General features: G+C 34.8%; 2 protein-coding genes and 1 long non-coding RNA gene across 3 annotated transcripts; 1 reads left to right on the top strand and 2 right to left on the bottom strand.

Moving 5' to 3' along the window:
* Positions 1-471: 471 nt before the first annotated feature.
* Positions 472-20137, bottom strand: LOC109177316. Its single transcript, XR_002053563.1, has 3 exons — positions 19925-20137; positions 7641-7645; positions 472-483 (listed from the first exon to the last, which is right to left on the bottom strand). It is a non-coding gene; the product is annotated as an uncharacterized LOC109177316 (long non-coding RNA).
* On the top strand, positions 5901-8746 carry LOC109177315 (50S ribosomal protein L18-like). Its single transcript, XM_019326630.1, has 2 exons — positions 5901-6051; positions 8102-8746. The coding sequence occupies exon 2, from the start codon at positions 8104-8106 to the stop codon at positions 8458-8460; it is 357 nt and encodes a 118-aa protein (XP_019182175.1). The 5' UTR covers positions 5901-6051; positions 8102-8103; the 3' UTR covers positions 8461-8746.
* Positions 20138-23534: 3397 nt separating the features above from the next.
* Positions 23535-26446, bottom strand: LOC109177313 (FAD-dependent urate hydroxylase-like). Its single transcript, XM_019326627.1, has 5 exons — positions 26269-26446; positions 25658-25708; positions 24896-25064; positions 24515-24746; positions 23535-24400 (listed from the first exon to the last, which is right to left on the bottom strand). The coding sequence occupies exons 1-5, from the start codon at positions 26286-26288 to the stop codon at positions 23877-23879; spliced, it is 996 nt and encodes a 331-aa protein (XP_019182172.1). The 5' UTR covers positions 26289-26446; the 3' UTR covers positions 23535-23876.
* Between the last annotated feature and the right edge of the window lie 1381 nt (positions 26447-27827).

The raw sequence follows: 27827 nt of genomic DNA, 5'->3' as shown, positions 1-27827 counted from the left end.
TGAACGAGCCACAGTACGTTGTTTTCGACAAACCCATGAGACAAGATTGGTCCCCAAAAATACAGCAAAACCACTAGTAGATTCACGATCATCAGGATTGCCAGCCCAATCCGAATCAGAATATGCATGAATATCTAGAGAAGGAGAAGACGTAATCTTAAGACCAAGATGTAGTGTCCCATTTACATACCGTAACACCCTCTTGAGAGCCGCCCAATCCGTAGTAGAGGGAGAGTGCATGTGTTGACACAAACGATTGACTGCATAGGAAAGATCAGGCCGAGTTACCGTAAGATATTGCAGAGCACCTGCAAAGCTGCGATACTGAGTGGGATCAGCGTATGGTACCACGGCATCAGTCTCGGCCTTCGTGGTTGAAACCGGAGTAGCCACGGGCTTGCAATCAACCATACATGCTCGTTTTAGAATATCCTTCATGTACCGTTGTTGAGACAGAAGCATGCCATCAGACAACAAAATAGTCTCAATACCCAGAAAGAACGAGGGCACACCCATATCACGAACTTTAAACTCAAGAGCCAACTTGTCAATAAGAGCAGTCACATGAGCCGAATCAGATCCCATAACCAAAATATCATCCACATAAACCAGAAAATATAAACGAGTATTGCCATGTGAATATATAAATAGAGAGACATCCGTCTTGGAAGGTGAGAAACCAGAAAATCATGCAAACGAGTGAACCAAGCACGGGGAGCTTGCTTAAGCCCATATAAAGAACGTTGAAGGAGACAAACGTGCCCGGGCATCGTTTTGTCTTCATAACCAGGGGGCTGGCGCATATAAACCGTCTCAGCGAGATTGCCATTTAGAAAAGCATTGTGTATGTCCAACTGTCGAATAGTCCATCCACGAGAAATAGCTAAGGATAAAAGAAGACGTACCGTAGTCGGTTTAACAACGGGACTAAAGGTCTCAAAGAAATCCTTGTCGGCAATTTGATTGAATCCCTTGGCAACTAACCGAGCCTTGTAACGCTCAATCGAACCATCAGCCTTTCTCTTGGTTCTAAACACCCACTTACATCCAACTACATTCATACCTGATTTAAAGGGAACAAGCCTCCATGTATTGTTGTGCACCAAGGCATTAAATTTCAAATCTATTGCATCCCGCCATTCAGGAAATTTAACCGCTTGAGTAAAACATGTAGGTTCAGGAGTAACAGCAGCAGCAGATAAAGCAACATGATCATGTGGTCCCGAACTTCTCGTATTCATTCCATGAGAGCGAACGGGTGAGGGCGCGTGACAAGACCGACCATGAGGTCGGCCTCTTGGCCGAGGAGCCGGCTGGTCCGTGACTGTCCGCTCGGACTCGGTCACGGGCTCGACAATAGCAGGCTGCTGGCGGTGGTGGTCAGAAGCGGCTATGGGCGCGGCAGGAGGGTCACGAGCCGTGACAATAGTCGGATCACCACCAGAAACAATTGGTGCAACACCCCACGGCTCCGGGCGTAGTTTTGGAACCTGCTAATCCACAGAAGCAACAAAAGGAAAGACAGCCTCATTGAATCGCACATGGCAACAGATAAAAACCTTGTTAGTGTTAGTGTCTAAACAACGATAGCCACGAAAAGATGGAGGATATCCTAGAAAGACACAAGGGGATGACCGAAACTGTAGTTTGTTGCGATTATAGGGACGCAGATTTGGAAAGCATAAACACCCAAAAACACGCAGATATGAATAAGATGGAGGAGACCGATGCAAAAGATAATGAGGAGATTTATCAGATAAGACAGGAGTGGGCATTTTATTGATTAGATAAACCGCAGTTTCAAAAGCATAATCCCAAAAACGAGACGGAACAGAGGATTGAGCCATTAATGCTAGTCCCGTTTCAACAACATGCCTATGCTTACGTTCTACCCTGCCATTTTGTTCATGAGTATACGCACATGATTGCCTGTGACGAATACCTAAGGACGCAAGAGTGGAACCAAGCTTTTTATATTCTCCCCCTAAATCAGATTGAAAAGAAATAATCTTGCTAGAAAAGGAACGTTCAACTAGTGACCGAAACTTATCAAATATAGCATACAAATCGAATTTAGCACGCATGGGATAATACCACATATAACGAGTGTAATCATCCACAAACATCACAAAATATTTAAAGCCAGACGCAGAAAGTAATGGCCCAGGGCCCCAAATATCTGAATAAATTAATTCCAAAGGATGCGTACTAGTAGTTTCGACACGAGACAAAGGAAAACGAGAAGATTTTCCTAATTGACAAGAGGAACAAACATTGGGAAGATCAATAGAATTAAATGTACCAACAGAGGAAGACGCTAAAATTTTACGTAAGACTCGAGAATGAGGATGCCCCAACCGCATGTGCCAAACGTAAGAGGACCGTGCAGCAACAAATGCAGCAGGGGAAGCAGAAGACGCAGGCCATGTGTAGAGACCCCCAGACGCATGTCCCTTAAAAAGAACCTTCTTGGTCAAAATGTCTTTCACATAGAAACAAAGAGGGTGGAACTCAAAGAAAACATTATTGTCCTTTGCAAAATGCTGGACAGATAATAGAGAAGAAGAGAGACCAGAGACATGCAAAACGTCATGTAACTTAAAAGACATAGAATCAGTGGCTAATGAAGCAGAACCAACATTAACAATAGGCAAACCTGTACCATTGCCGACTCGCAGAGTCTCCGGGCCATCATAACTTGTCGCAGAAGTCATCAAAGAAGAATCAGGCGTTGCATGATATGTAGCACCAGTGTCAGGGAACCACTGATGAGGACCGTTGGAATCACCATTATCACCAGAGACGACCACATTAGCCTGAAAACCCGGAGTCCCTGAATAACGCTGAAAACAGTTGGCTCCCATGTGACCAAAACTGTTACAAATTTGACACGGATCATCATAGCGCCAAAAACAATTGGCTCCCGTGTGACCAAAATGGTCACAAATTTGACACGGATCATCATAACGCCAAACACAATTGGCTCCCGTGTGGCCGAAACCGTTACAAATTTGACACGGATCATCAACGTCACGTCGTTGACCGGACCACTTCTGATACAATGTATCTTGGTTTGATGCCATCGGCTACTGCTACGAATTGAGGAACATGGATGTTGGAAAAGAAAACCCTGGCTAACTGATACCAGATGAGAATATAATTGTGTTGTATTCAATAATAATGTTTGAGAGTACATGGAGCGAATATATAGAGATGCTAGATAGAATCCTAGTCTAACACGAATAATATAGTCCTAGTCTAATATGGATAATAGAGTCCTAATAATCCTAATACAAATCAATCAACTTACCTCTCGTCCTTTATCCTTAACAAGTTGAAAATCTTTGTTTTTTCTTCTGTTCCATTGTTAGTTCAGGAAAAATAGCTGACTATCTCAATTCTGTAAAAACCCTAGTGTATACGCTCTGATCGTCTAAGCATCTTCAGTCAGAAATTCAACAAAATTCGTATGTAGAATTGTAGATACGCATAGGTTAGAGATCAATTTTTTCTTTCGATTTTTTTTATGAATATAAAATTTCAGCTGCATGTTGATAGATCTTATATCTAAGTGGTTTTAGACAGTAATCGCAACAAAAAAGAGGTTCAATAGCAAGAGTTGAAGAAAAACAGTGAATTACATGATGTTGAAATGAAGAAAATTTCAGATCTGGGTTAAGAGATTCGGGTAAAGCATACAGTGTAAGTATCTATATTTCAATTTGTTCTAATAATTATTATTATTTTTTTAAATACATGAAACTGATATATTATATTTCGAATTTAGAGTTCTAAAAAAAAAGTATTTTCGAATTTTCTAACTTATATATTATATCTCGGATTGACATACTACGAATTTAGTGTTCTAAAAATATAAAACTGAAGAGATAGCAGATTTCGATGATATATATTATTCCTCTCTTTCTCAATTTTTTTTTTTAGAATGTCGAATGTTTTTTATTGATCTTTTTTTTTATTATTATTATCTATGAATATGTTTATAATCTATACTAATTTCTGGAATATAAATTTCCCTAAAAAAATTTGTAAAAAATATATATCTATATATCTATATAAATATCTTAAAAATTAAAAACATGTTCTGAAATTATGATTGAAAAAGAATTTTCAGGCCTACCTCAAGATCATGAAATACGCACTCCGTGCATTTGATTACATCACTCGCTCGTCGATCTCTTATCTCATATACACAACACATCTTTCATAGCACTGGTGGTTTTCAAAGGGGTCACTTCACTGGCCAGATTGTATATTGGCGGCATATATGATTGTGTACTTGTTTATATCTCAGAAATGTATTTGTATTCTAATCAATCTCTAAAATCTGTAGTTGTTATCCGAGATTTATGCTTTAATTTGTACTAGTATTTGTCCTGTGGGATGCACGGAAAATATGTTATAAAAATATACACTATATGAGGTTTATTCATATATAAAATTTTTGTTATTTAATAATTATTATGTGTGAATTCCTATGATAAAATTATGAACATAAATATATTTACAATTAAAATAATATTTAAGGTGGATGATTACTACAAATCTTAAACTATATTAAAAATTTAGTACATAGTATTTAATATTATAAATTTTTAAGAACTTAGTAAACTACACTAGTAATTGAATTACAATTTTAGAGTCACCACGGATCAAAATTTTTAGACCTTTGAGATTTCTAACTCTAGATGTAGCAACATACAATTGTCCTTTAAAGACCAAAATCACAATCTTAGTTAGAACATTGATTTTTTTCTTTCAAATACTATCAAATTAAGTGTGTAATCAATAAAAGATGAGAACTAATAATTCGAGAATATAATCTTAATGTTACTAAGCCTACTTCACGTCAATTAAGTTGGAGAGTGTTGTTGGATAGTATTCTATGAATCCACGAATAACGCATCTTTGTCTCCGTAGTCCTCAATATGCACATCAACAATCTTAAATATTAAGCCACATAGCTATATATGCTTATATTAATTTCAAACTTATGGACTTTGAGGTTGCATGCATGCTTCTTAAAGCCATATGGCTTTAAGATGTGAAAGTTAAATGTTGCATTTAATTTTCACATCTTAAAGTAATTTTCACATCTTAAAGCCCATTTAATTTTCACAAGACTTTCACATCTTAAAGTCATATGGTCTTGTGAAAATTAAATGCAACATTTAATTTTTCACACGACCATATAGCTTTATTATATATAGGATTTAAAGGTAGAATGAAAGTAGTGTTTATAGCTGTTATTTAATGCTAGCGTTTCAGATAACAAAGAGACTCCTAGGGATTGAATTTAAAAACCTAAACTGATTGAATGATTCTCAAAGGTGGACCACATTTATTAATACAATGTGGTTGTGCGGATTCCCAAATCAGTAAATAATAATCTACTTTGGTGGAAACTTTTGGCCAAATTTAGTCACAGATTATCATTTTTTTCATTTAACATCCCAGACTATTATTTTTTGGGACTAAATTTAAAATTGTCACCAAAGACAAAGAGAACTCTAGTGGAATTAACTCGCAACCATATTATCAAAATTCAGCCCAAAACCCAACCCAAATATCTAACCCTAGATCCAACCCATTATATTATGAAATGTGTAAGTCATTTATAAATGTCTTATATTTCTTATTTGAGTAAATATCCAAAATGATCCCTCGACTATAGCTAAATTCAAAAATTGGTTCTCAACTTTCAATTTCAACCAATTAAGTCCTTAACTTTGTAATTTTAACACAATTTGGTATTTACTCTTCTTATTTATTATATCTATAAAAAAAAAATTTATATATTGTATACTTCACATTTTTAAAAGTTGAATTTAACAATAATAAAATTTTTAAATTTTTATCCGTGCGGGTCGAATACTAGTCCTAAAACTCTCCGTTTACTTCCTTCTCCGGCTTTTCGCGCTACTCCGCCCTCGGCTTCTCCGGTTCTCCGCACTCGGCATCTCCAACTCAAAGTCCGGCGTTAGTTTTCCTACTCACTTCATGGTCGGACAATCGATTTATTCCCCTTAGCAGGTATAAAATCTCCCTTTTCTATCTATATTTTTTCTTACGTGTAAATTGGTTCATGAAATAAGCCATTTTGCTATAGTGTAATCTCCAGTTTTATACATTTTCCAGATTTATAAATCAAATTGTATTTTTTTCATATTCAAATTTACAGAAAATATTTTTTTAAAAAAAATTAATTCAACATTTTTTAGGAGAAATATAGGACTTAAATATTTGATTCATCTGGTTTTGTGTCTGTATATATATACAGAATATGCACTCCTGTATGTATATACATGTATTTTACAGAATATGAATTCATGTGTTGTGTGTTTAACTGTTGAGTGATCTCCGGCCTCCTCTTTCTGAAATAAATCTCAGAAAAAAAATTGGTAGTAAAGGAGAAGGGCGAAGGGGTGAGCAACGAGTGTTTGTGAAAATTGAATCATGTGCTCCATCTCAACTAAAAGCTTAAGCTGATAGTTGGATTCCACATTAATGGTTATATGCTCAACAGTGAATTGCGAGTTCCGAGTCAGTTGGTGGTTAGTGATAGTCGAGGCAATGATTGAAAGCGGTCGAATGGTTGTTCCGAGGTGACTCTAAGCATCAATGTTTTACCGCCTAGTCGGACAAGTGTGTAAATGGCTGCCTAAAGCCAAAATTGACTCGGCCTAGGGGCGCCTAGTAGTGCCTAGGCCGAGCGAGTTTTACAACACTAGTCAGGTGAAATGTGATGCAAACCAAACTTCGTAGAAATAAACTATCACTTTCTCTTTGCTTTGAGTCTTATATACTTATTATGTATGATTAATGATAAAAAAATGATATGTTAGTAATAGAAAAGGCTTTCTTAGCTTCAGATAATATTGACATAAATTTTAGGATGCTGAAATGTTATGTACTATGAAACCTAAAATCCTAAGTCAATGGTTATAGACTTATAGTAGGAATCATGAATCCCTTCTGTCGGATGATACTTGGGAGGGACCTAAAATGAACTTAAGATATGGGATTAATATCTTTTGCTGGTTTACCTTAAAGTTTAGTTGGATATGTAATGGAGAATTCTACTAATATGAATCAACTGGTTATATTCAGTCTTGTATATTCCAGACATTAGTAGATTAGTGTTTATGGACTGGCTTATAAAGCATTAGCCATTATTTCCCTCTGGTGATTATTCCTATTGTTGAAAAATAAAGAGTTAGGTTTATCTATAGGTTGTGTCTGTTTATGAATAGGTGTTAGTTATGGGTAGTTATTTTGAATATATATATATGTACTATGTTTCTTTGTTAGAAACACAGATAATACTAATATGTTTCAGTCTTATATACATTTTCTATTCTTTGATTCTTCATCATTGCTTCCGCCTAACTGGCGGGTGGTGTTATTCTCCAACCGCCAGGCCATTCCATCTTCCAAATTCAACACCTATAATATCTTTGCCCATGTGCATGTGGAAGTCCCATGTTGATGGAATTATATCCAATTTGGCCAAAGAGATTTGTTTGATGTCCAAATTGAAACCAAAACTTTTCATCATTATTTGCTAAATTGAGACTTGGACCAAAACGAAACTAAGCTTAAAGCTTCTAGAGTTCTAGGACCAAATCTAAAATTTACTCGACATAATACTGAAGCTTTATTTCAACCCCCACTCCCAAACCTTGAAATGTTTACTTTGTCTTCTTGGAAGAATAGATCTTTGTGATGCTTTATTCTCTTCCTAAAGGATCTTCAATTCTTCATATTTTTAATGCATTTTTTGTAGTTTACTACGTGCTAGAGATTGCTATTTGAATGGATTGTTGTCTTACATGATGTTCCTGTTCCTTCTGAACTCTGATGTTGCATACCATTTTATGCATCAGAATTGGATGTATGAAATTCACTCTAGTTCTTAATGCTTATATTGAGCCCAAAATTGAAAACCAAGTAAAACTATATAGACTGAGCTAAAACCTTGAAGTCTTGGCATGATTGTCACCCCATAACAAGTCTTCTTCTTCATTACAGTTATGCGCAAGTTGAATTTAATGTTTTTTTTTTTGTGTGTCGTGTAAATCAGAAATGGTTATTCCTCCACCAGTTAGACCAGAAAGAGTCACAAAGTTCCTCAAACCTTATGTGTTGAGGATGCACTTCACGAACAAGTATGTGAATGCTCAAGTAGTCCACACACCAAGTGCAACAGTTGCCACAGCTGCCAGCACACAAGAGAAGAGTTTGAGGTTGGGGATGATAGAAGCGAAAGAAAACAGGCGGGATGTTGCTGCTGCTGCAAAAATAGGCAAGTTGCTGGGGGAGCGACTGCGGGTCAAAGGCATTCCTGCTGTTTCTGTTTTCTTCAAAAAGGATCAGAGATACCATGGAAAGGTCAAAGCTGTGATTGATTCCATCAGGGGAGAAGGAATTGAATTGGTTTGAATTTGGACTGCTGATGAATAATTCATTCCCAGTTTATTTCTTGAACAATTTATGCTAAAAAACTTGGGTTATTTGATTCAAATGCATCGTGGGGAAGGGAAACTGGAAATGTAATATTTTTTAGGGAAGTTTATTGGTACAACAAACATTGAAAAGTTAGCGCAGATTCTTCATGTTTTCCTGCCATTTTACTCAAATTACTCACCTACTTCACGTTGCCCTTTCATCTTAAAATCTTTATTACACTTTCTTTTATATGATAATTTAGTATCACTTGCATCTCTAATGGGAGGAGAACAAATCATTATTTTCTTCTATGTTTTTCCTGCACCATTTCAATTCTAAGAAATTATTATTGTTTAACTTTCTATGGGTTTTGTTGAATTTTATTTTTTAATTGTATTTTTTAACTGTAGACTTTTTTTTATAGTGTTGATATATATATATATATATATATATATATATATATATATATATATCTTAACTATAATATAGCTATTGTTGTGAATAATAATAATAATAATAATAATAATAATAATAATAATAATAATAATAATAATAATAATAATAATAATAATAATGAGGAGGAGAGCAATAGAATTACAGAGATTTAGCAATGAGAGAGATTTGCTATTTATTCATATATCATTCATATATGATTTTGTGTGTTTTAGATCAAAGAAGAGGGGGGTATTTATAGCATTAGGATTCATAGCTAATGAATATAATATTTACACAAAAATAACCACTTGTTGGTGCTAGCCTAGTTGGTAGATAAAGATGTTGGATTGGTTTGTCATGCATGAGGTCTTAGGTTCCATTCCTAGCAGCCACATTTGGAGTATTGTGTCCTTCTAGAACATCCACTTTCATTATTTTATTTCATATTTCATAACACTCCCCCTTGGATGTCCAAAGGAGGAACACTTTATTGCCTCGTTAAAAACCTTACCAAAGAAAAACCCAGTGGAAAAAAAACTTTGGTCAAGGGAAAAAGAGTACAATAATATGCTCCCCTGATGAAGACATCATTGAAGATCTTTAAGATGACGCATACCAATTCCACGGACTAATTTCTTGAATGTAGTCGTAGGTAATGCTTTGGTGAACAGATCTGCTAAGTTCTCACTTGAACGAATCTGTTGAATAATGATTTCACCTTTCTTCTGGAGGTCATGAGTGAAGAAGAATTTTGGTGAAATGTGCTTTGTTCTATCTCCCTTGATGTATCCTTCCTTTAATTGAGCGATACATGCTGCATTGTCTTCATATATTATTGTTGGAGTATCATCCACAGATAGACCACATGCTCCCCTAATGTATCGAGCAATTGATTTAAGCCATACACACTCCCGACTTGCTTCATGAATAGCGATTAGCTCAGCATGATTTGAAGAAGTGGCAACAAGTGTTTGCTTAGTGGAACGCCAAGATATAGCTGCACCTGCACTCATAAACAAATAACCAGTTTGGGATCGCGCTTTATGCGGATCCGAAAGATATCCAACATCTGCAAAACCAACCAAGTTTGATTTGGAATCTTTTGCATAAAATAACCCCAAATCAACAGTTCCTTGGAGGTAGCGTAATATATGTTTGATGCCATTCCAATGCCTTCGTGTTGGACAAGAACTATATCTTGCTAACAAATTAACAGAAAATGCAATATCAGGCCTTGTGTTGTTAGCAAGATACATTAGTGCACCTATTGCACTAAGATATGGCACTTCTGGACCAAGGATTTCTTCATCATCTTCTTGAGGTCGAAAAAGGTCCTTTTTCACATCAAGGGATCGAACAATCATTGGACTACTCAATCGATGTGCTTTATCCATATAAAATCTTCTAAGTACCCTTTTGGTATAATTTGATTGATGAACAAAAATTCCTTTATCCAAATGTTCAATTTGTAGGCCAAGACAGAATTTTGTTCTCCCAAGATCTTTCATTTCAAATTCCTTTTTCAAATAATCCACTGTTTTTGAGATTTCCTCAGGGGTTCCAATGATGTTCAAATCATCAACATAAACAACGATTATAACAAATCCATGTTCATATCTCTTTATAAAAACACATGGACAAATTTGATCATTGGTATAACCTTCTTTTAGTAAATATTCACTAAGTCGGTTATACCACATGCGCCCTGATTGTTTCAATCCATATAAAGATCTTTGTAACTTTATTGAATAAAGTTCTCGAGGATTCGTTTTATGCCTTTCAGGCATTTTCAGACCTTCAGGGACTTTCATGTAAATGTCACTATTAAGTGACCCATACAGGTAAGCTGTTACAACATCCATTAGTTGCATATTTAGCCTTTCAAGTACACTTAGGCTAATGAGGTATCGTAATGTTACAGCATCCACGACAGGGGAATATGTTTCATCGTAATCAATACCTGGTCTTTGAGAGAATCCTTGAGCTACGAGTCTTGCTTTGTACCTCGTAACCTCATTTTTCTCATTTCTCTTTCTTACAAACACCCATTTGCATCCCACAGCTTTCACTCCTTCAGGTGTTCGGACGATTGGGCCAAACACTTTTCGTTTTTCAAGAGAATTCAATTCTACTTGTATTGCTTCTTTCCAGTTAGGCAAATCGTCCCTATTTTGACATTCTTGAATGGATCTTGGTTCATGATCCATATCATCATTCATGATATTTAATGCTACATTATATGCAAAATAGTCATCTAAAGTGACTTCATTTCTATTGCATATCTCCTTAGCATTAATATAATTTATTAAAATTTCTTCATTTTTCTCAATCTCAGGTATATGAATTTCTTTAGGGACTTCATTCCCTTCAAATTCATTTCCTTGACTTTTCTCATGAATGTCATTCATGTTGATATCATTATTCTCATCAATACCATTCTTTGTATTGACTTTCCTTTTTCGAGGATTTTTATCCTTTGAACCAACAGGTCTTCCACGCTTCAAGCGTACTTGGGACTCATTCCCAGTTTGATCTTTTGGGATATCAACACTAGCTGGGACATTAGCTGCTGGGATATAAGATTTTGTTACCCGTTTTGGATCAACAAATGCATCTGGCAGTCTATTTGCCAACTCTTGCAAATGGATTATCTTTTGAACTTCTTGTTCACATTGTTGAGTTCTAGGATCTAGATGAAGCAATGTTGGGGCATTCCATGTTATTGTCCTTTCCACAACATCATTTCCTTCCCTTAGTGTGGAAAAGATGCTTCATCAAAGTGACAATCTGCAAAACGTGCAGTAAATAGATCTCCCGTTAATGGCTCAAGATATTTAATTATAGAACACTACAAGAAAAATGCACATAGACAACGGTTAATAACCGTTGTCGTAGGGGTATAATTTCTGTTGTTGAAGCCGGTGTTGTTGTAAGTCCCGCGCATAGACAACGATTTTTTAACCGTTGTCTTTTCTAGAAACAACAACGGTTTTTTAACCGTTGTCTATTAAGTGTTGTTGAAGCCGGTGTTGTTGTAAGTCACGCACATAGACAACGGTTAATAACCGTTGTCTTTTCTAGAAACAACAACGGTTTTTTAACCGTTGTCTTTTCTAGAAACAACAACGGTTTTTTAACCGTTGTCTATTAAGTGTTGTTGAAGCTGGTGTTGTTGTAAGTCACACACATAGACAACGGTTAATAACCGTTGTCTTTTCTAGAAACAACAACGGTTTTTTAACCGTTGTCTATTAAGTGTTGTTGAAGCTGGTGTTGTTGTAAGTCACACACATAGACAACGGTTAATAACCGTTGTCTTTTCTAGAAACGACAACGGTTTTTTAACTGTTGTCTATTAAGTGTTGTTGAAACCGGTGTTGTTAAAAATCACGCACATAGACAACGGTTTTAAACCGTTGTCTTTTCTAGAAACGACAACGGTTTTTTAACCGTTGTCTATTAAGTGTTGTTGAAACCGGTGTTGTTAAAAGTCACTCACATAGACAACGGTTTTAAACCGTTGTCTTTTCTCGAAATGACAACGGTTTTGTAACCGTTGTCTATTGTGTGTTATTGAAACCGCTGTTGTTAAAAGTCACGCCCATAAACTGTTGTCTATTGTAAAATAGACAACGGTTTTTAACCGTTGTCTCAACGGCAACGGTTTTTAACCGTTTTTAACCTACTTAAATTTTAATCATATAAAAAATCAATTTATCCATTCACCATCGCCAAGTGTAGTTACATAATTTTGCACAAGCTAAGATTCAAAATACAAAAGAACTAATTAACAAGTCTAAATACTTCCATGACCAATTCAAATCGAATCATCGTCCAAGTCATATACTACTTCCACGAACCAAGTCTAAATGATCACAACGTTCTAATGATCAAATCATACCTACTCTATATAACTTGATAGAATATCGGCCCATTCAGAATGCACCAGATCAATAACCGCTTTGTCATAATCAAGTTGTTGGAACTACATGTAAAAAGTGAGTAAATAAATTAGTACGTAGTCAACATAACATTATAAAAGATAGCTAGATAGATAGATAGTGAGACTACAAAAATAAGCCAAAACTACTGGCATAATGCAGTAGTATATGCAGTGGTCATTCATTATCCTTTGCATTTGCTTGGATTTGGACAGCTCTAATATATGCCCAACAGGTACAGCTTGGATTTGGACAGCTCTACTAGTGTTCATCATATGCAATGGTATGTTGTTAGGCAGTTAGGCTAGGTCTCATGGCAATAAACCGATCTGAGCCATATTTTTAATTGTTGGGTCTATATTCATTAGTAATTTATGAGAACATTTAATTTAATTGTAGGCACAATCCATGTAGCCTACGAAAAGAATTCCCACTTTTTCATATACAAATTTGTGCATGGACTAAATTTAAACTTAATACATTTTGAGTGCCTGCAAAAAGGAGTGAAAAAATGGTCCCATATACATTCTGGACATCATTTTAGTAATCACAACTTAGGCACCATCAGTCTGTTATCACACACCTCATTAACCATTTTTCATGTTATATCAACTTCTAAATGATGTCAAGACTTGCAAGGATAGAACTCTGAAGGGCAGGATGTGCAATCCTTCCAAAAATAGCAATAAGTGTTTTAGACAAGATTCTCATCAAATATGGAACACACAGAGGCAGTATAGTAGGGTAGTCCCACTGATCAAAATGAAGAACAGAACAAGATATTTCTTCATGACACTCTAAATTAAGTATGTTGATCAAAGTCACAAAAAGAAACAACTAAGTTGCATATAGTTTTGGCATCATAAAAAGATCAGTGGCATAGTATTTACCTGAGCCGCTTCATTGGGTGCATTTTTGGTCCACAAAGAAAGTTTGTCCTGTCTCTGACGCACACTGGCAACCACTCCACATATCTCCTCTGCTTCATCAAATTGCTCTCCAATCAAAGCCATCAGCTATACAATAAAAACAATAGAATAGTAAAACATTAATGTGTATAATATTAAAATTTAAAGAATAAAATTTTTCCACCAAGGATATATTACAGTTTCAAGCCACATGGTGTCAAGAATTGCTTTCCTGCTGCTGCTGACAGTCCACTTGCCTCCATTGGCAAACTCAGGATCTTCCCATTTTGGCTCAATCCCAACTTTAAACAAATGAAAAATAAATTCATATCGCTTAAAAATATTTAAGTAACAAGACAAATAATATATATATTCAGGTCACAGAAATTGATTCTTTCTTGGTTATTCAAGCATGAATATTTGCACACAATTTTGGTTCAATGCAGTGAAGTAACCTGTCAAATACTAAATTGCTTAACCTGTCACAATTTTGGTTTGCACACAGTTTTATTAGGGGAAAAAATCCAAAGAAACTTAACAAACAGACCTATGAACTTCTAATCAAGAATTTTCTTAACCTGTCAGAAGAATCACACAAGTGGGTCATACTTAATAGCATAAAGTAAACTAAAAGATCAACAACAATGAGTATTTATCAAGATTATAATAAAATGATGAAGCTTAAGGGTCCATGAAAGAAGCTAGGGTTTGAAGTCTTATCCACAAATATTATCAGAAATCTGAAAGGGAAGCTCCAAATTTCTTCTTTTCTTGAATCCTGAGGCTCCTAGTTGGACCACAAGTTTCTAGGTAATATAAGAAACAAATTCTCTCAATTAAGTGCTTTCTTGTTCACATACAATGTCTACACCTAGATGGAAAAACAAAATTCACTTCATAGCTTAGATTGATACTGTAGTTGCGATTATAGAGTGGTTCATCAAGCATACACAGAGATTGAATACAAATAAACAACTCGAATACAATGCCATAACAGCTTGATTAATAATCTGCCACTGGACCAATGTGCATAAAGCCTACTGAACCAAATATGATTTTACACAAATCAAATTTACTTCAAAGACACAAAACAAAAAGCTAATAAGCAGAGTCATTACTTTAAAACAAATCAAAATCAAGAAAAGATAACATCTTGCTAAACTTCACAGATTTTAGGCAAAACAGAATCTATAACCACCCATAAGTGACTACAAACTTAAATCTGATGCAGTATGCCTGGTAATCATTATGCAAAGCGTTGTCAACTCATTATTTTATTCAGCTGCTCAGTTGCATATTTGTTTGCCTCAATTTTTGAAATCCATCAAATTCAAAGTGGCAAAATAAAAACCTGCCATAAAAAAGAGGAATTTGCACGTGTAATTGAAATATCATGCCTTAGTAGTAATAGCTTGATCGACGTGATGTTGTGACTCGTTAATAAATTGTTGCCAAAAAGATTTGCACTAGAGAGGTGTTATCAACGTTTTTTATGCTGGAACCTGAAAGGGGAGCATAGGAAAAGCAAGTGAATTTTTTGAAAATGCATTACAACAATCAACCAAGATGCAGATGGTGATGGGCCTTGACAATGAATAAGAAAATATTGATGTTCTAAGACACTTCAAATATTTCAAATTGTAAAATCATTAGCAACTCTAGGAACCTGTGGGGTTAGAATGAAATAAAGTCAGGAAATATCTAGAAGAGGGGAAGAAAGGGGGAGCACAGGAGAAGCAAGTGAAATTTTGAAAAAGCACAACAATGCATGGGAAAACATTGATGTTCAATTGTTAACAGCGACAACATTCCAATTTGTAAAATATAAAAAAGGGACACTTTCTTAAGTGCACCACTGAAATGGGTGATCAGACATGAAACATCATAATGTTCAATTAATCATAGCCATACAGATGAACGTGCTCTTTTGGTAATTGCTTTGATATCTTCCTTCCCTGTCCAACATCGGGGCATTGAATCGGAATCACGGCAAAATAATGTAGAAAACCTACCAATAATTTTGGAACACTTCTCAATATGTTCACACATTTATAGTTCCAAACTTCAAATAAGAACACACTCAAACTATAAAACGAATTCATGTTTCCCCTAAAAATACTAACCATTGTATCTGATAAACACACAGCTAACATTATAGAAAAAATTCTGTTGCATATATAAAGAGGACTACAAGTTTTCAGGCATAAGAAACAATTGTGATAAACACACAGAAATTTTTGCAAATTTGTTGCAAACACACCGGACTACAATCTGTTGCATTCTCAGAAATTTTTCACATCGTCAAACCCCAATTCCCCAACCCTAGCTTCAATCCAAAATTGTTTAGCATAAACACACGCATTGATACTATCAAATAATATTTGGATGAATTTCACAGCTTATTACGTTACAAGAGAAAAACTAACCTTCAATTTTTCACACAAGTTTACTGAGTTCTTCACGGCAGCGGCGGCGGCAGAGGAGGGAGGCGGCAATGGCGGTAGAGGTTGTAGGCAGCAACGACGTCGGAGGTTGGAGGTGGCGTGAGAACTGGGAATGACGGTGTTAGTCGGTGTTACTGTCCAAGGAGAAAATTTGTAATGGAGAGAAATTTTGAACGATGGTCGAATTTTGTTGAAAGGAAATTTTGCAAAGAGGGAAAAATTCGCGCTAAGTTAAAACTTGTAAAGAGGGAAAGAATTGAAGAAATTATTTTTATTTTACAAAGAGGAAAATAACATAACATATATTATATATTATATACTCCGGTACTATGTACTAATATACTTTAAGGAAAATACCGAAATTTTATTTTAATTTTATAATAAACTTTCATTTTTTTCAAATTAAATAAGTACATTCATGGTTTTATAGGGACGGGGTCCACCATAAATCGAGTATATAGGTATAGAACGGGGTAAGAAAATATTAGTTTTATTACCCGGGACGCAGACCCAAAATAGTACCGAGTATATAGGTACAGAACGCGAGATTTATAAATTTCTATGCTGTAGATTCATAATTTCTATACTGTAAATTCATAAAATCTTTACTCTTGATTCATAATTTCTAAACCGTAGATTCATAATTTAAATACAATAGATTCATAATTTAAATACAGTAGATTTATAATTTCTATACAGTAGATTCATAATTTCTATACTGCAGATTCATAATTTCTGTATTGTTGATTCATAATTTCTAAACTGTATAGTTATCAAATTATGAACATATAGTTATGTGATTTGTGAATACAGAGTTCAACAATTAGGAATATGAACATCGAAAATTATGAACATAGAGTTCTGTAATTGTGAATATAGAGTTCAATCATTATGAATATGAATTTCAAAAATTATGAATATAGAGTTCGGTAATTGTGAATATAGAGTTCAATCATTATGAATATGAATTTCAAAAATTATGAATATATGGTGCACACGGTTGTACAGCATAATTTGCCCTTTATTACCCTGATGTTTATTACCCAGACAGTTGGCGGCCCAATTATTACAAAGATCGCGGCGAACGAAATGGGCTATAGCTAACTGTACGAAATCAAGTACTCTTTCATATCCATTCTCCATGTGTCCCATGCATGCCGGAAGGGTCGATTACTAACATATAGCTAACCTTGTTAGTCATGCGCTAGCCGGAAGGGTCGATTACTAACATCGGCCCCTATCATACCGCCCTTACCCCACCACACCATACTGCACCATTCTGAACACCACACCGCACCGCGCAGGGTCGTTCTAGGCCATGTCGGACCGGCGCGACCGCACAGGGCCCCCAATTGTTGGGGGCCCAATTTTTTAAAACAAATATTATAGATATAATCTATTATTTTTTATACTTGATAATTTTTTTATTTTTTATTTTTGAATTCATAGATTGGTCTTAATTGTAATTGAAAATAAAACTTGAATGAATTGACATTGAAATTTTGGTGAATAATTTTATATTTAAATATGAACAAAAATAGAATTATTAAATTAACTTTTGAATTTTATTCTTTCTTTGATAATTTTTTATGCATTATATTTGGACAAAAAAATTTAATTACATTTTTATTCTTGTTAACAACCTCAGGAGAATACTTTAGTACACAGAACGTGAGGTTGTTAATCGCCGGCCGCTCATGACGGTGGTCAAAGCTGCCAGCCCAAAATTATAGGTAAAATATAAGGTGTAACACTTTAAGACACAAGAGTTGGTGTGGCTTGGTGGATTTAGCTTTGTTTGTTATGTTAAAGGGCTTGGGTTCTATCCTTTGTGGTGGCATCCTAAACTTATTTTATATAATCATTGTGTTCTTAATGTTGTGCTGGTAAGGTCTCGGGTTTTATTCTTCTTGGGGGGAATTTTTCAACTATTTTCTAAAATTGTTGTTTTGGTTTTCATAAACAACATAGAAGCAACTCAGTTATATACCAAATGTTGCACTTTCAAACAAAAGAGTTTGTGTTGCTTAGTTGGTTAGACCTTATTTGTTAAGTTTGAGGTCATAGGTTCAACTCTTGTTGTTAACATCTTTATTTTTATTTTATACAATTGGTAAATAATGATGCACAAAGACAACGGTTTTTTATAACCGTTGTCTTTGTAGTGTTGTGTATTCAAATACGCTTAAAGACAACATACCAAAGACAACGGTTAAATAAAACCGTTGTCTTAAACAAATAAAGAACGCGCAACGACAACGGTTATATAAAACCGTTGTCGTTTTAGTGTTGTGTATTCGAGTGCGCTTAACGACAACACACCAACGACAACGGTTAAATAAAACCGTTGTCTTTTTTAAATAAAAGAGCGCACAAAGACAACAGTTTTAAACAACCGTTGTCTTTCTAGTGTTGCGTATTTCAGTACGCTTAAAGACAACACAACAATGACAACAGTTAAAAAAACCGTTGTCTTCTTTAAAAAAAAACGCACATAGACAACGGTTTTAAAAAACCGTTGTCGTTGTGGTGTTGTCTTTTCACAAAATGCACAAAGACAACACACTTATAACAACGGTTAAGTAAAAACCGTTGTCTTTGACAAAAGTGTTGCATCAAAGACAACGGTTTTGGACCAAACTGTTGTCTTTTATACAAAAGACAACACTTTTTTTAAAAACTGTTGTCTTTCTAGTGTTGTCTATGTGCATTTTTCTTGTAGTGGAAGGAGATTCATATCCAACATATATTCCCAATCTCCTTTGAGGACCCATTTTAGTGCGTTGTGGTGGAGCAATGGGAACATAGACTGCACATCCAAATGTTCTCAGATGGGAAATATTAGGTTCATGACCAAATGCTAATTGTAATGGAGAGTACTTATGATAGTTTGTCGACCTAATACGAATTAGTGCCGCTGCATGCAAAATAGCATGTCCCTATACAGTAGAAGAGAGTCTACTTTTCATAAGTAATGATCTAGCTATTAACTGTAGCCTTTTAATAAGTGATTCTGCAAGACCATTTTGCGTGTGAACATGCGCTACTGAATGTTCAATATCAATCCCAAGTGATTTACAATAATTATCAAAAGCTTGGGATGTAAACTCTCCAGCATTATCCATTCGGATTGCTTTAATTGGATGGTCAGGAAAATGTGCTCGTAATCTTATTATCTGAGCAAGTAATCTCGCAAATGCCATATTGCGAGATGATAATAAGCATACATGTGACCATCTAATTGAGGCATCAATTAGGACCATAAAGTATTTGAAAGGTCCACATGGTGGATGTATAGGTCCACATATATCACCTTGAATTCGCTCTAGAAATGCAGGTGATTCAATACCAACTTTGGTTGGTGATGACCTTATGATCAATTTCCCTTGAGAACATGCAGAACAGAAAAATTCATTTCCTTGAAATATTTTATGTTCTTTCAAGGCATGACCATTTGTATTTTCAATAATTTTTCTCATCATCACATATCCAGGATGACCCAATCGGTCGTGCCAAATCTTAAAGTCATTTAGATCAGTCAACTTTTTGTTTACAATAAGATTGGCTTCAATAGTACTTATCTTTGTATAGTATAAACCAGATGGAAGAGCATGAAATTTTTCCAACACATATTTATTTCCAGACATTGCCTTTGTAACTTGAAGGAATTCTTGATTCCTTTCTTCTATAGTCTCAACATGATATCCGTTATTCCGAATATCTTTAAAACTCAATAAATTTCTGTGAGACTTTGGAGAGAACAATGCATCATTTATTATAACTTTTGTTCCTCCAGGCAATAATATATTGGCTCTTCCAGAACCTTCAATCATTTTTGCACTACCACATATTGTAGTGACAAATGCCTCATTCCTTTTCAAAAGGCAGAAATATTTTACACTTTTAAGAATTGTATGTGTGGTTGCACTATCCACAATACAAATGTCTTCTTCATTTGCCTTGGATTTAATCACAAGTGATGATGTGCTCATTTTTGTTTCTTCAATAAAGCAAAGAAATATATTTAATTAGAAACATTACATAGTAGTAAACGAAATACATCATACATATATATATATATATATATATATATATATATATATATATATATAATAATAATAATAATAATAATAATAATAATAATAATAATAATAATAAAGCTTTAGAGACAAAACCAACCATTTTGCTTCTAGTACAACATATATATCTAATGAGCTCAAATATAAATAACATCAATCTTTCTTTTCTATTGGCCCGAGGTAATCTTCCACATCCAGATGTGTGATATCAAAATCGTCGTTCATAAAGACATTGTTGGACTCTATATTCTTTCCCTTCTCTTTCAGGGATGCTTGATAGAGATCCACAAGGTGCCTCGCAATACGACAAGTGCGTTCCCAATGGCCAGTCATGCCACAGCGGTAACATATATTTTCAACATTTTTGGGATGATTTCCGCGTTTTTCCTTGTCGTGTTTTGCACCACTATTTTCCCATTTTCGGTGGTAACTTTTATTTTTGAAATTATAACCACCATGACGATTTTGTCCACGACCGGAATTATAACCACGGTTTCGTCCATGACCACGGCCACGGCCACGACCACGACCACGACCTCTTGTATTTTCATTGTGATATAACACACCATTTGCCTCAGAGAATGGGATTGAACCAGTAGGTCGTGCCTCGTGGTTTTTCATCAGGAGCTCATTATTTTGCTCAGCCACAAAAAGGCATGAAATCAACTAAGAATATTTGGTAAAACCCTTCTCTCTATATTGCTGTTGAAGCACAATATTGGATGTATGAAAAGTAGAGAAGGTTTTCTCAAGCATATCCTCATCAGTAATTTTTTCTCCACATAATAGTAACTGAGAGCTAATTTTGAACATAATAGAGTTATATTCGCTCACAGTTTTGAAATCTTGCAATCGCAAGTGAAGCCAGTCATAACGGGCTTTCGGGAGAATTACTGTCCTCTGGTGATCATATCTTTCTTTCAACATTTTCCAGAGTTCAAAGGGTTCTTTCACAGTAAGATATTCATCTTTTAACCCTCGGTCTAGGTGATGGCGAATGAAAATCATTGCCTTTGCTCGATCTTGCATCGACGCATCACTATTTTCTTTTATAGTTTCACCAAGACCTTTTGCATTTAATTTAGATGCATCTCAGCATCCAGTACCCATGATAGGTAATTTTTCCCGGATATATCAAGTCCCACAAATTCAAGATTTGTAAGGTTTGACATATTGATAATATTGAATAAAATATTATAATTATATAAAGAAAGATTACATATGTAATAGTTGCACCCGAGGCTTCGTGCTGATAACGTGTTGTGAATAATAATAATAATAATAATAATGAGGAGAGCAATAGAATTACAGAGATTTAGCAATGAGAGAGATTTGCTATTTATTCATATATCATTCATATATGATTTTGTGTGTTTTAGATCAAAGAAGAGGGGGGTATTTATAGCATTAGGATTCATAGCTAATGAATATAATATTTACACAAAAATAACCACTTGTTGGTGCTAGCCTAGTTGGTAGATAAAGATGTTGGATTGTTTTGTCATGCATGAGGTCTTAGGTTCCATTCCTAGCAGCCACATTTGGAGTATTGTGTCCTTCTAGAACATCCGCTTTCATTATTTTATTTCATATTTCATAACACTCCCCCTTGGATGTCCAAAGGAGGAACACTTTATTGCCTCGTTAAAAACCTTACCAAAGAAAAACCCGGTGGAAAAAAAACTTTGGTCAAGGGAAAAAGAGTACAATAATATGCTCCCCTGATGAAGACATCATTGAAGATCTTTAAGATGACGCATACCAATTCCACGGACTAATTTCTTGAATGTAGTCGTAGGTAATGCTTTGGTGAACAGATCTGCTAAGTTCTCACTTGAACGAATCTTAAAAAATTAAATCTTTTGTAGGCAAATTGGGAGTTAAACTTCATAATGGGATCCTAATTCTATAAAAAATTAAAAATCATGGAATTCCAATTCCCTGCAACCAAACGAAGGAATTTTACTTGCCAAACGGATTGTTATGGTTTAATTTTGTGATGACTTATATCTCAGGAACCAAAGATGCACTTTTCTTTTTTTTTTTTTTTTTGAACACTATTGACTCTATTACAAGGTAGTATATGTTCTATACTTTCTCACTTTTCTCTAACTATTGTAGCACAAAGAGTCGATTCCCCACCACCATCGAGATTCGTATGAGTACAAGGTGCTTGTCGGTACTTTTTTATTTAATTATTTCAAAAGATGAAATATGATCCTTTTACCTTTGTTATTTTAATTATCTCATCAGTTATAAATATATTTTTTTAAGGAAGAAGTGTCAAATTGGTCCCCTAAGAAGTGGATAGTGCAATTGGGTCCCTTAAGTGAAAAAAGTTCCATTCAGGCCCCTTAAACCTGTAAAATTGATCAATTAGGTCCAAGTTGACTTGTTTATCAGGTTAAATGAATACGGTGTTGACACGTGTCCAAGTTGACTTCAGAAAAAGAACCCTTAGGATAGTACTAGCGAATCAGGCTTAGTAAGAAATCGACATCCCTGTTTACCTAACATTGCCAAATTAAAGGCACGTAGGTCCTTAAAACCCAGTCCCCCATATTTCTTTGGAATACATAATCTATCCCAGACTTTCCAATGAATGCCACGATCATTCCCGGACCCCACCAGTAACGGTTCATAGTACGCTCAATAGCTGTGCAAACAGACATAGGTAGCAAGAAAACACTCGTTTAAAACGTAGGCATAGACTGGGCTACACTTTTCAACAAAATTTCCTTACTAGCCTGCGATAGGAGCTTCTTGTTCCACGAGCTAATCCTCTGTCTGATTTTATATTATAACAAATGTATTCCGTGCATCGCACATGTGTAAATACTAGTAATTTAATAATAAGAAAAAGTGTAAAATAGTAATTCACTATGGAATTATAATTCCACAAAGTGCATAATTACAATTTCTAGGATACCCTAGGAATTGCAATTCCATGGTGGGAGCCTAACTCCGTTAATATTTAATTCTAACATTCATGATTCCATCATTATTACCATACACTTATATCTACCATATATTTTTCATATTATTTAATTATCATTTTATTAAAATCATTATATAATTAATTTAACTGTTGATTATATTTTAATTAAATTTCTATGAATGTTAAATCACATGTGTGTTTATATAATACATATATTATTTGCATATATAACTTGAACTATAATTTTAATTATTTATATTTATTAATGTGTTAATATTGTGCATAAATTTTTACACATCGCGCGTACAAAATGCTAGTTTGTATATAAAGGTAAAAATTATTATTGATATGAGAAAGTGGAAAGTACAAAACTATAATGCTACGATACGCAATCTAATAACTAATAAAACATGCTTGAAACACAACATAACACAACTAGTTAATCAACTCAAAATATGGGAACCAAGCCACCTCTCAAGATTGATGTACAATCCTTTAACAAGACACCTACCTAGACTTTTATCAAACCTTAATACATGTCATGGTATTAATTTTATAATATTATATTGTAGTACATCTAGTCCATCCATTAAGATATATGCATTAAGCTCGCACGAGCTTAACTTATTGATTTAATAGGCTATATTCGGGGCAAGATATACCCATTAGAGCTTACCACAATCAAAATGAACATGGGATGCTTTATCCCTAAACAGAATAGCTAAGGTAAAGCCAGCAACCATCTTTACGAGTGGGGATGTGCTCCCCACAATGATACCAATGAGATAAGTGATAGTGGACAATCCCAAAACCCGCATTCTCCTTTCCTTCACATATTGATCCAACCCAGCTTCGATTTTGGCGATCTTTTCCTTCTTGTTGTTGCCTTCAATCCCACTCATTGCCATGCCGAGGCATCTCCCCAGCACCACCGCGTCTTCTAGCCCGGAGGCGCCGCCCTGCCCTACGAAAGGGCCCATTATGTGCATTGCGTCCCCCGCAACAGTAACCGTTCCTTTACGCATGGTCCCAAGGAGCAAGTCCCATGGTGCACGATACCACAAGTGCGCAGCGGACATAGAATCCAGGTCCGACAATTCTATTGTTTCGTGTATGTTTGAAGGGAAGTCCTTTATTAACTCTAGAGCCATCTGTTTGATGTGTTTTGGATCATTTGGGAACTTATCTCCTGTCAATCACATTAGATTATAATCAGAAAAGTGAGACCTGGGATCAATTGTCTATCCAGATTCATTAATGGTCGAGGGTTTTAGTAACAAATTAGTTAAAAATTAATTTATACCTGATAATAAGTGCGTTGGAAGGGCCACAAACCAATGGATCAAATGTTGAGTAATTGGAAGCATTCCAACCCCAATTTCTCCTTTTCTAATTCGGCGAAATTCATGTGGCATTGAATGAGCATTTGGGTAGGTTGTTAGGCCCCTAATTACACCAACATCAAATGCCCTTGACGCCTTCAACCCTAGCAACTCTGCCACTTTTGACCTCCCTCCTTCACACCCTATCACAATCTGCCATTTATAAACTCATTAAGCTTTAAATTATAACCAACAAATTTAATTCAAAACATAAACTAAAAAAATCATATTTTAATGACCTACTTTGACACCAATTGACAAAATCAAATGTTTATCATCGTACTAAAACTATAGCTAAATACCTCTGCATCAATGTAGCTCCCACAAGTGAGCAGAAGGCGTGGCGTTTCAGTAACAGAGTCAAGGTCAATGGAGACAACCTCAGAACCAAGGCGTATTGTCCCAACCGGTAATTCGTCAGCCAACGTTGTGATAAGATCACTCCTTTGCAAGCAACGTGACTCTCCAGTCCTATCCATAATCACCACCACATACATACATAATTTAGTATATAGAAATTGATAAGTGGACTTACAGTAATTTAAAAAAAAAAAAAAAAAAAGATATACATATTGATTTTTTTAGGAGGAAAAATAAATAAAAACTATATATAACTTATTTTTCCCTAAATGACTCAAAATATATGTTAATATGTTATGTTAGTAAAAAGTAAAAAAGTTAGAGTATGTATAGTGGATTCTTTTAATAATTTAATACAATATAATAGAAAACAAATTAGTATAATTTTCAAACAATACTTTATAACAACTTATTATGATTAAATTAATTTATTATAAATATTACATTATGATTAAATAAATAACATTGAAGGCAAACATGTACATATATTTCTTCTTGATTATACATCGAAGATTTTTTTTTTTATTAAAGATATAATATTAACTGTAATATTTTATTACATATTCCGTTATTTTATTTTTTTCCTTTTAAACACCTTAGTGACAATGATTGTTTGAATTTTTTATGTTTACAAATTTAAATAATTTATTCAACTTCCCATTAGAAAACATGAGAATTAAAATATGAATGAATATCAAACTTACACATGTTCTATCTTTTGTTCTTTATTTTCGTCAATCAAGATATCACGTCCCCTGCATTAATAAGAAATAATGTATTAACATAACATTATTTTTAAAAAAAATGTGAAACAATATCATAAAATTCACACATATATTTATAGCACGAGTAGTATGTAAATTAAAGTAGAAAGAATAGGTTGTATGGTGAACTTATTATCACAAGTTGATATATATACTCCGTATATGATAGCGACGAGCACCACAAAATTAAATTATATTTGGATGGAGTCAAGGGCAGGCAGGTAGTGGGAGTAATTGTTGTATGGACGTACAACGCTACGTACACATTATTATAAATTATGCAATAAATGATAATTTGACCATATTCCTTCTTCTCCTATAAGTTGCCCCAATTTCAAAAACCCCTATACCTCGACTCGACAAAACATTTGGTGCGTATAAGGAATTTATCTACTTTGAACATAATCCCCACACTGCTGCTATCGAAGTTCAAACCTTGGTCTCTTTTTTCAAATATTACCTACTGAACTAATGAGTTAAGCCCGTGCCGACGATTTGATCATATTCCATATATACATATCGCAAGTTTTTAATCAATAATGACTACTCACCCCTGCAGAAGAACAGCCATGCTTCTTAGCCGGGACCCAACACCAAGTTGATCAAGTGCTCGCCATGCGTTAGGCAACAGCCCAATTCCTCCCCCTTGTGCTCGAAGTGTTTCCGATCTTTCTAACACTATACTTTTCAATCCTTTCCTGTATGATACATCGCAAATACAAGTTCCAATATCAAACAAAATGTACAAGACCTTTAAAAAGCTAGAAATAAAGGGTATGATAAATCCTAATTATATATGTACAAATTATTTTATATAGTTGTTATGATATATGTTGGAGGGAGGCCGGTGAATTAAAGATCAAGTCCAGTATCTTATCTCTCGAAAATGTGATGTTAGTCTATTAGAAAATAAAGCTGAAGTTATAGTTTTTGGTGTAGTAATAATAAGTGTTTGATCTAACAAGTGGTATCATAGTCAGGTCACGGGTTCCCGTCCCAGTAAGAGCAGTTTAGACTGGCTGGTGTTGAGGGATTGTTGGACGGAGACCGGTAAATGGTCAAGTCCAGCACCCTAGCTCTCGAAAATGTGTAGTAATATAAAGAAATAAAGTTGTACTTCCGCTACAAGCTATAGCTTTTGACAAAATGGTAATTAATCATTTAATCTTAACAAGTAGTATCAAATCCAAGTCACATATTCGAGTCTTAATAAGAGCAAAAACTGATAGATACTAGAAGGAGGAACTGTTGGGCGGAGGCCGGTGAAGAGCCTAAGGTCCTTAATAATACAAATATATATAGGTAAGTTGTAATGGTACCTATGAAGAGCAAGGGCTGTGGCAAGTCCACAAATGCCACCACCGATTATCACTATCTCATGCTTTTCAGCTGCCGGCGCTGCAAATTCCATCTCCCTCTCACTCTCTGTGTGTTCTATATTAGTCAAAGTGTTGATCGAGTTTGATGGTTTAGGAGTGGTGAGTACATATATTTATACTAGTAGTGGGACCATTTTGAGTAGACTTTTCCAACTAAAATAGTAGACTAGTTGATTATTTTGGAGCTAGCAGTCAACTTACGCTGCCCTTGCTATTTGTTACTTCTTGCGTGTAAACATGTAATGATAATATAAAAAAAATTGATGTTATGAATAATTCTGAACCTCTTCCCCAAGAAAAAACGAAGAGGTCAATCTGGACTGTCTTCCTATCCAAGAAAAGGATGAGGGAAGCAAGACTCTTCCTCTCCAAGAAAACATATATAAATGGCGTTCGTACTTATTGTGAATTTGATTTTCCTTTTTTTAGTATTATTTGAGCCTATTACAAGATAATATTTGTTTTATATTTTCTCTACCGGTTGTAATATAAAGAATCAAAATAATTATGATTTTAACATTAAATATTAATATTTAACATTTGTTACGTTTTTGTACATCACGCATAAAAAGACTAATACAATAAGAAAAAAAAATTAAATGCATTTATTAGAGGTAAAATTAAAATATATCGTATAATCAATACTTTATATATTCTTAATGGAACTTTTCCAAAGGCAAGTAAACTTTTTCATTTGGTCAGATGGAATTGTATTTCTGTAGAAATGTAAT

The sequence above is a fragment of the Ipomoea nil genome, unplaced genomic scaffold (assembly GCF_001879475.1).
Source record: "Ipomoea nil cultivar Tokyo-kokei standard unplaced genomic scaffold, Asagao_1.1 scaffold0804, whole genome shotgun sequence".
NCBI classification, from domain to species: domain Eukaryota; kingdom Viridiplantae; phylum Streptophyta; class Magnoliopsida; order Solanales; family Convolvulaceae; genus Ipomoea; species Ipomoea nil.
Note: the sequence above shows the minus strand (reverse complement) of the source record. Positions and strands in the feature narration are given on the sequence as shown.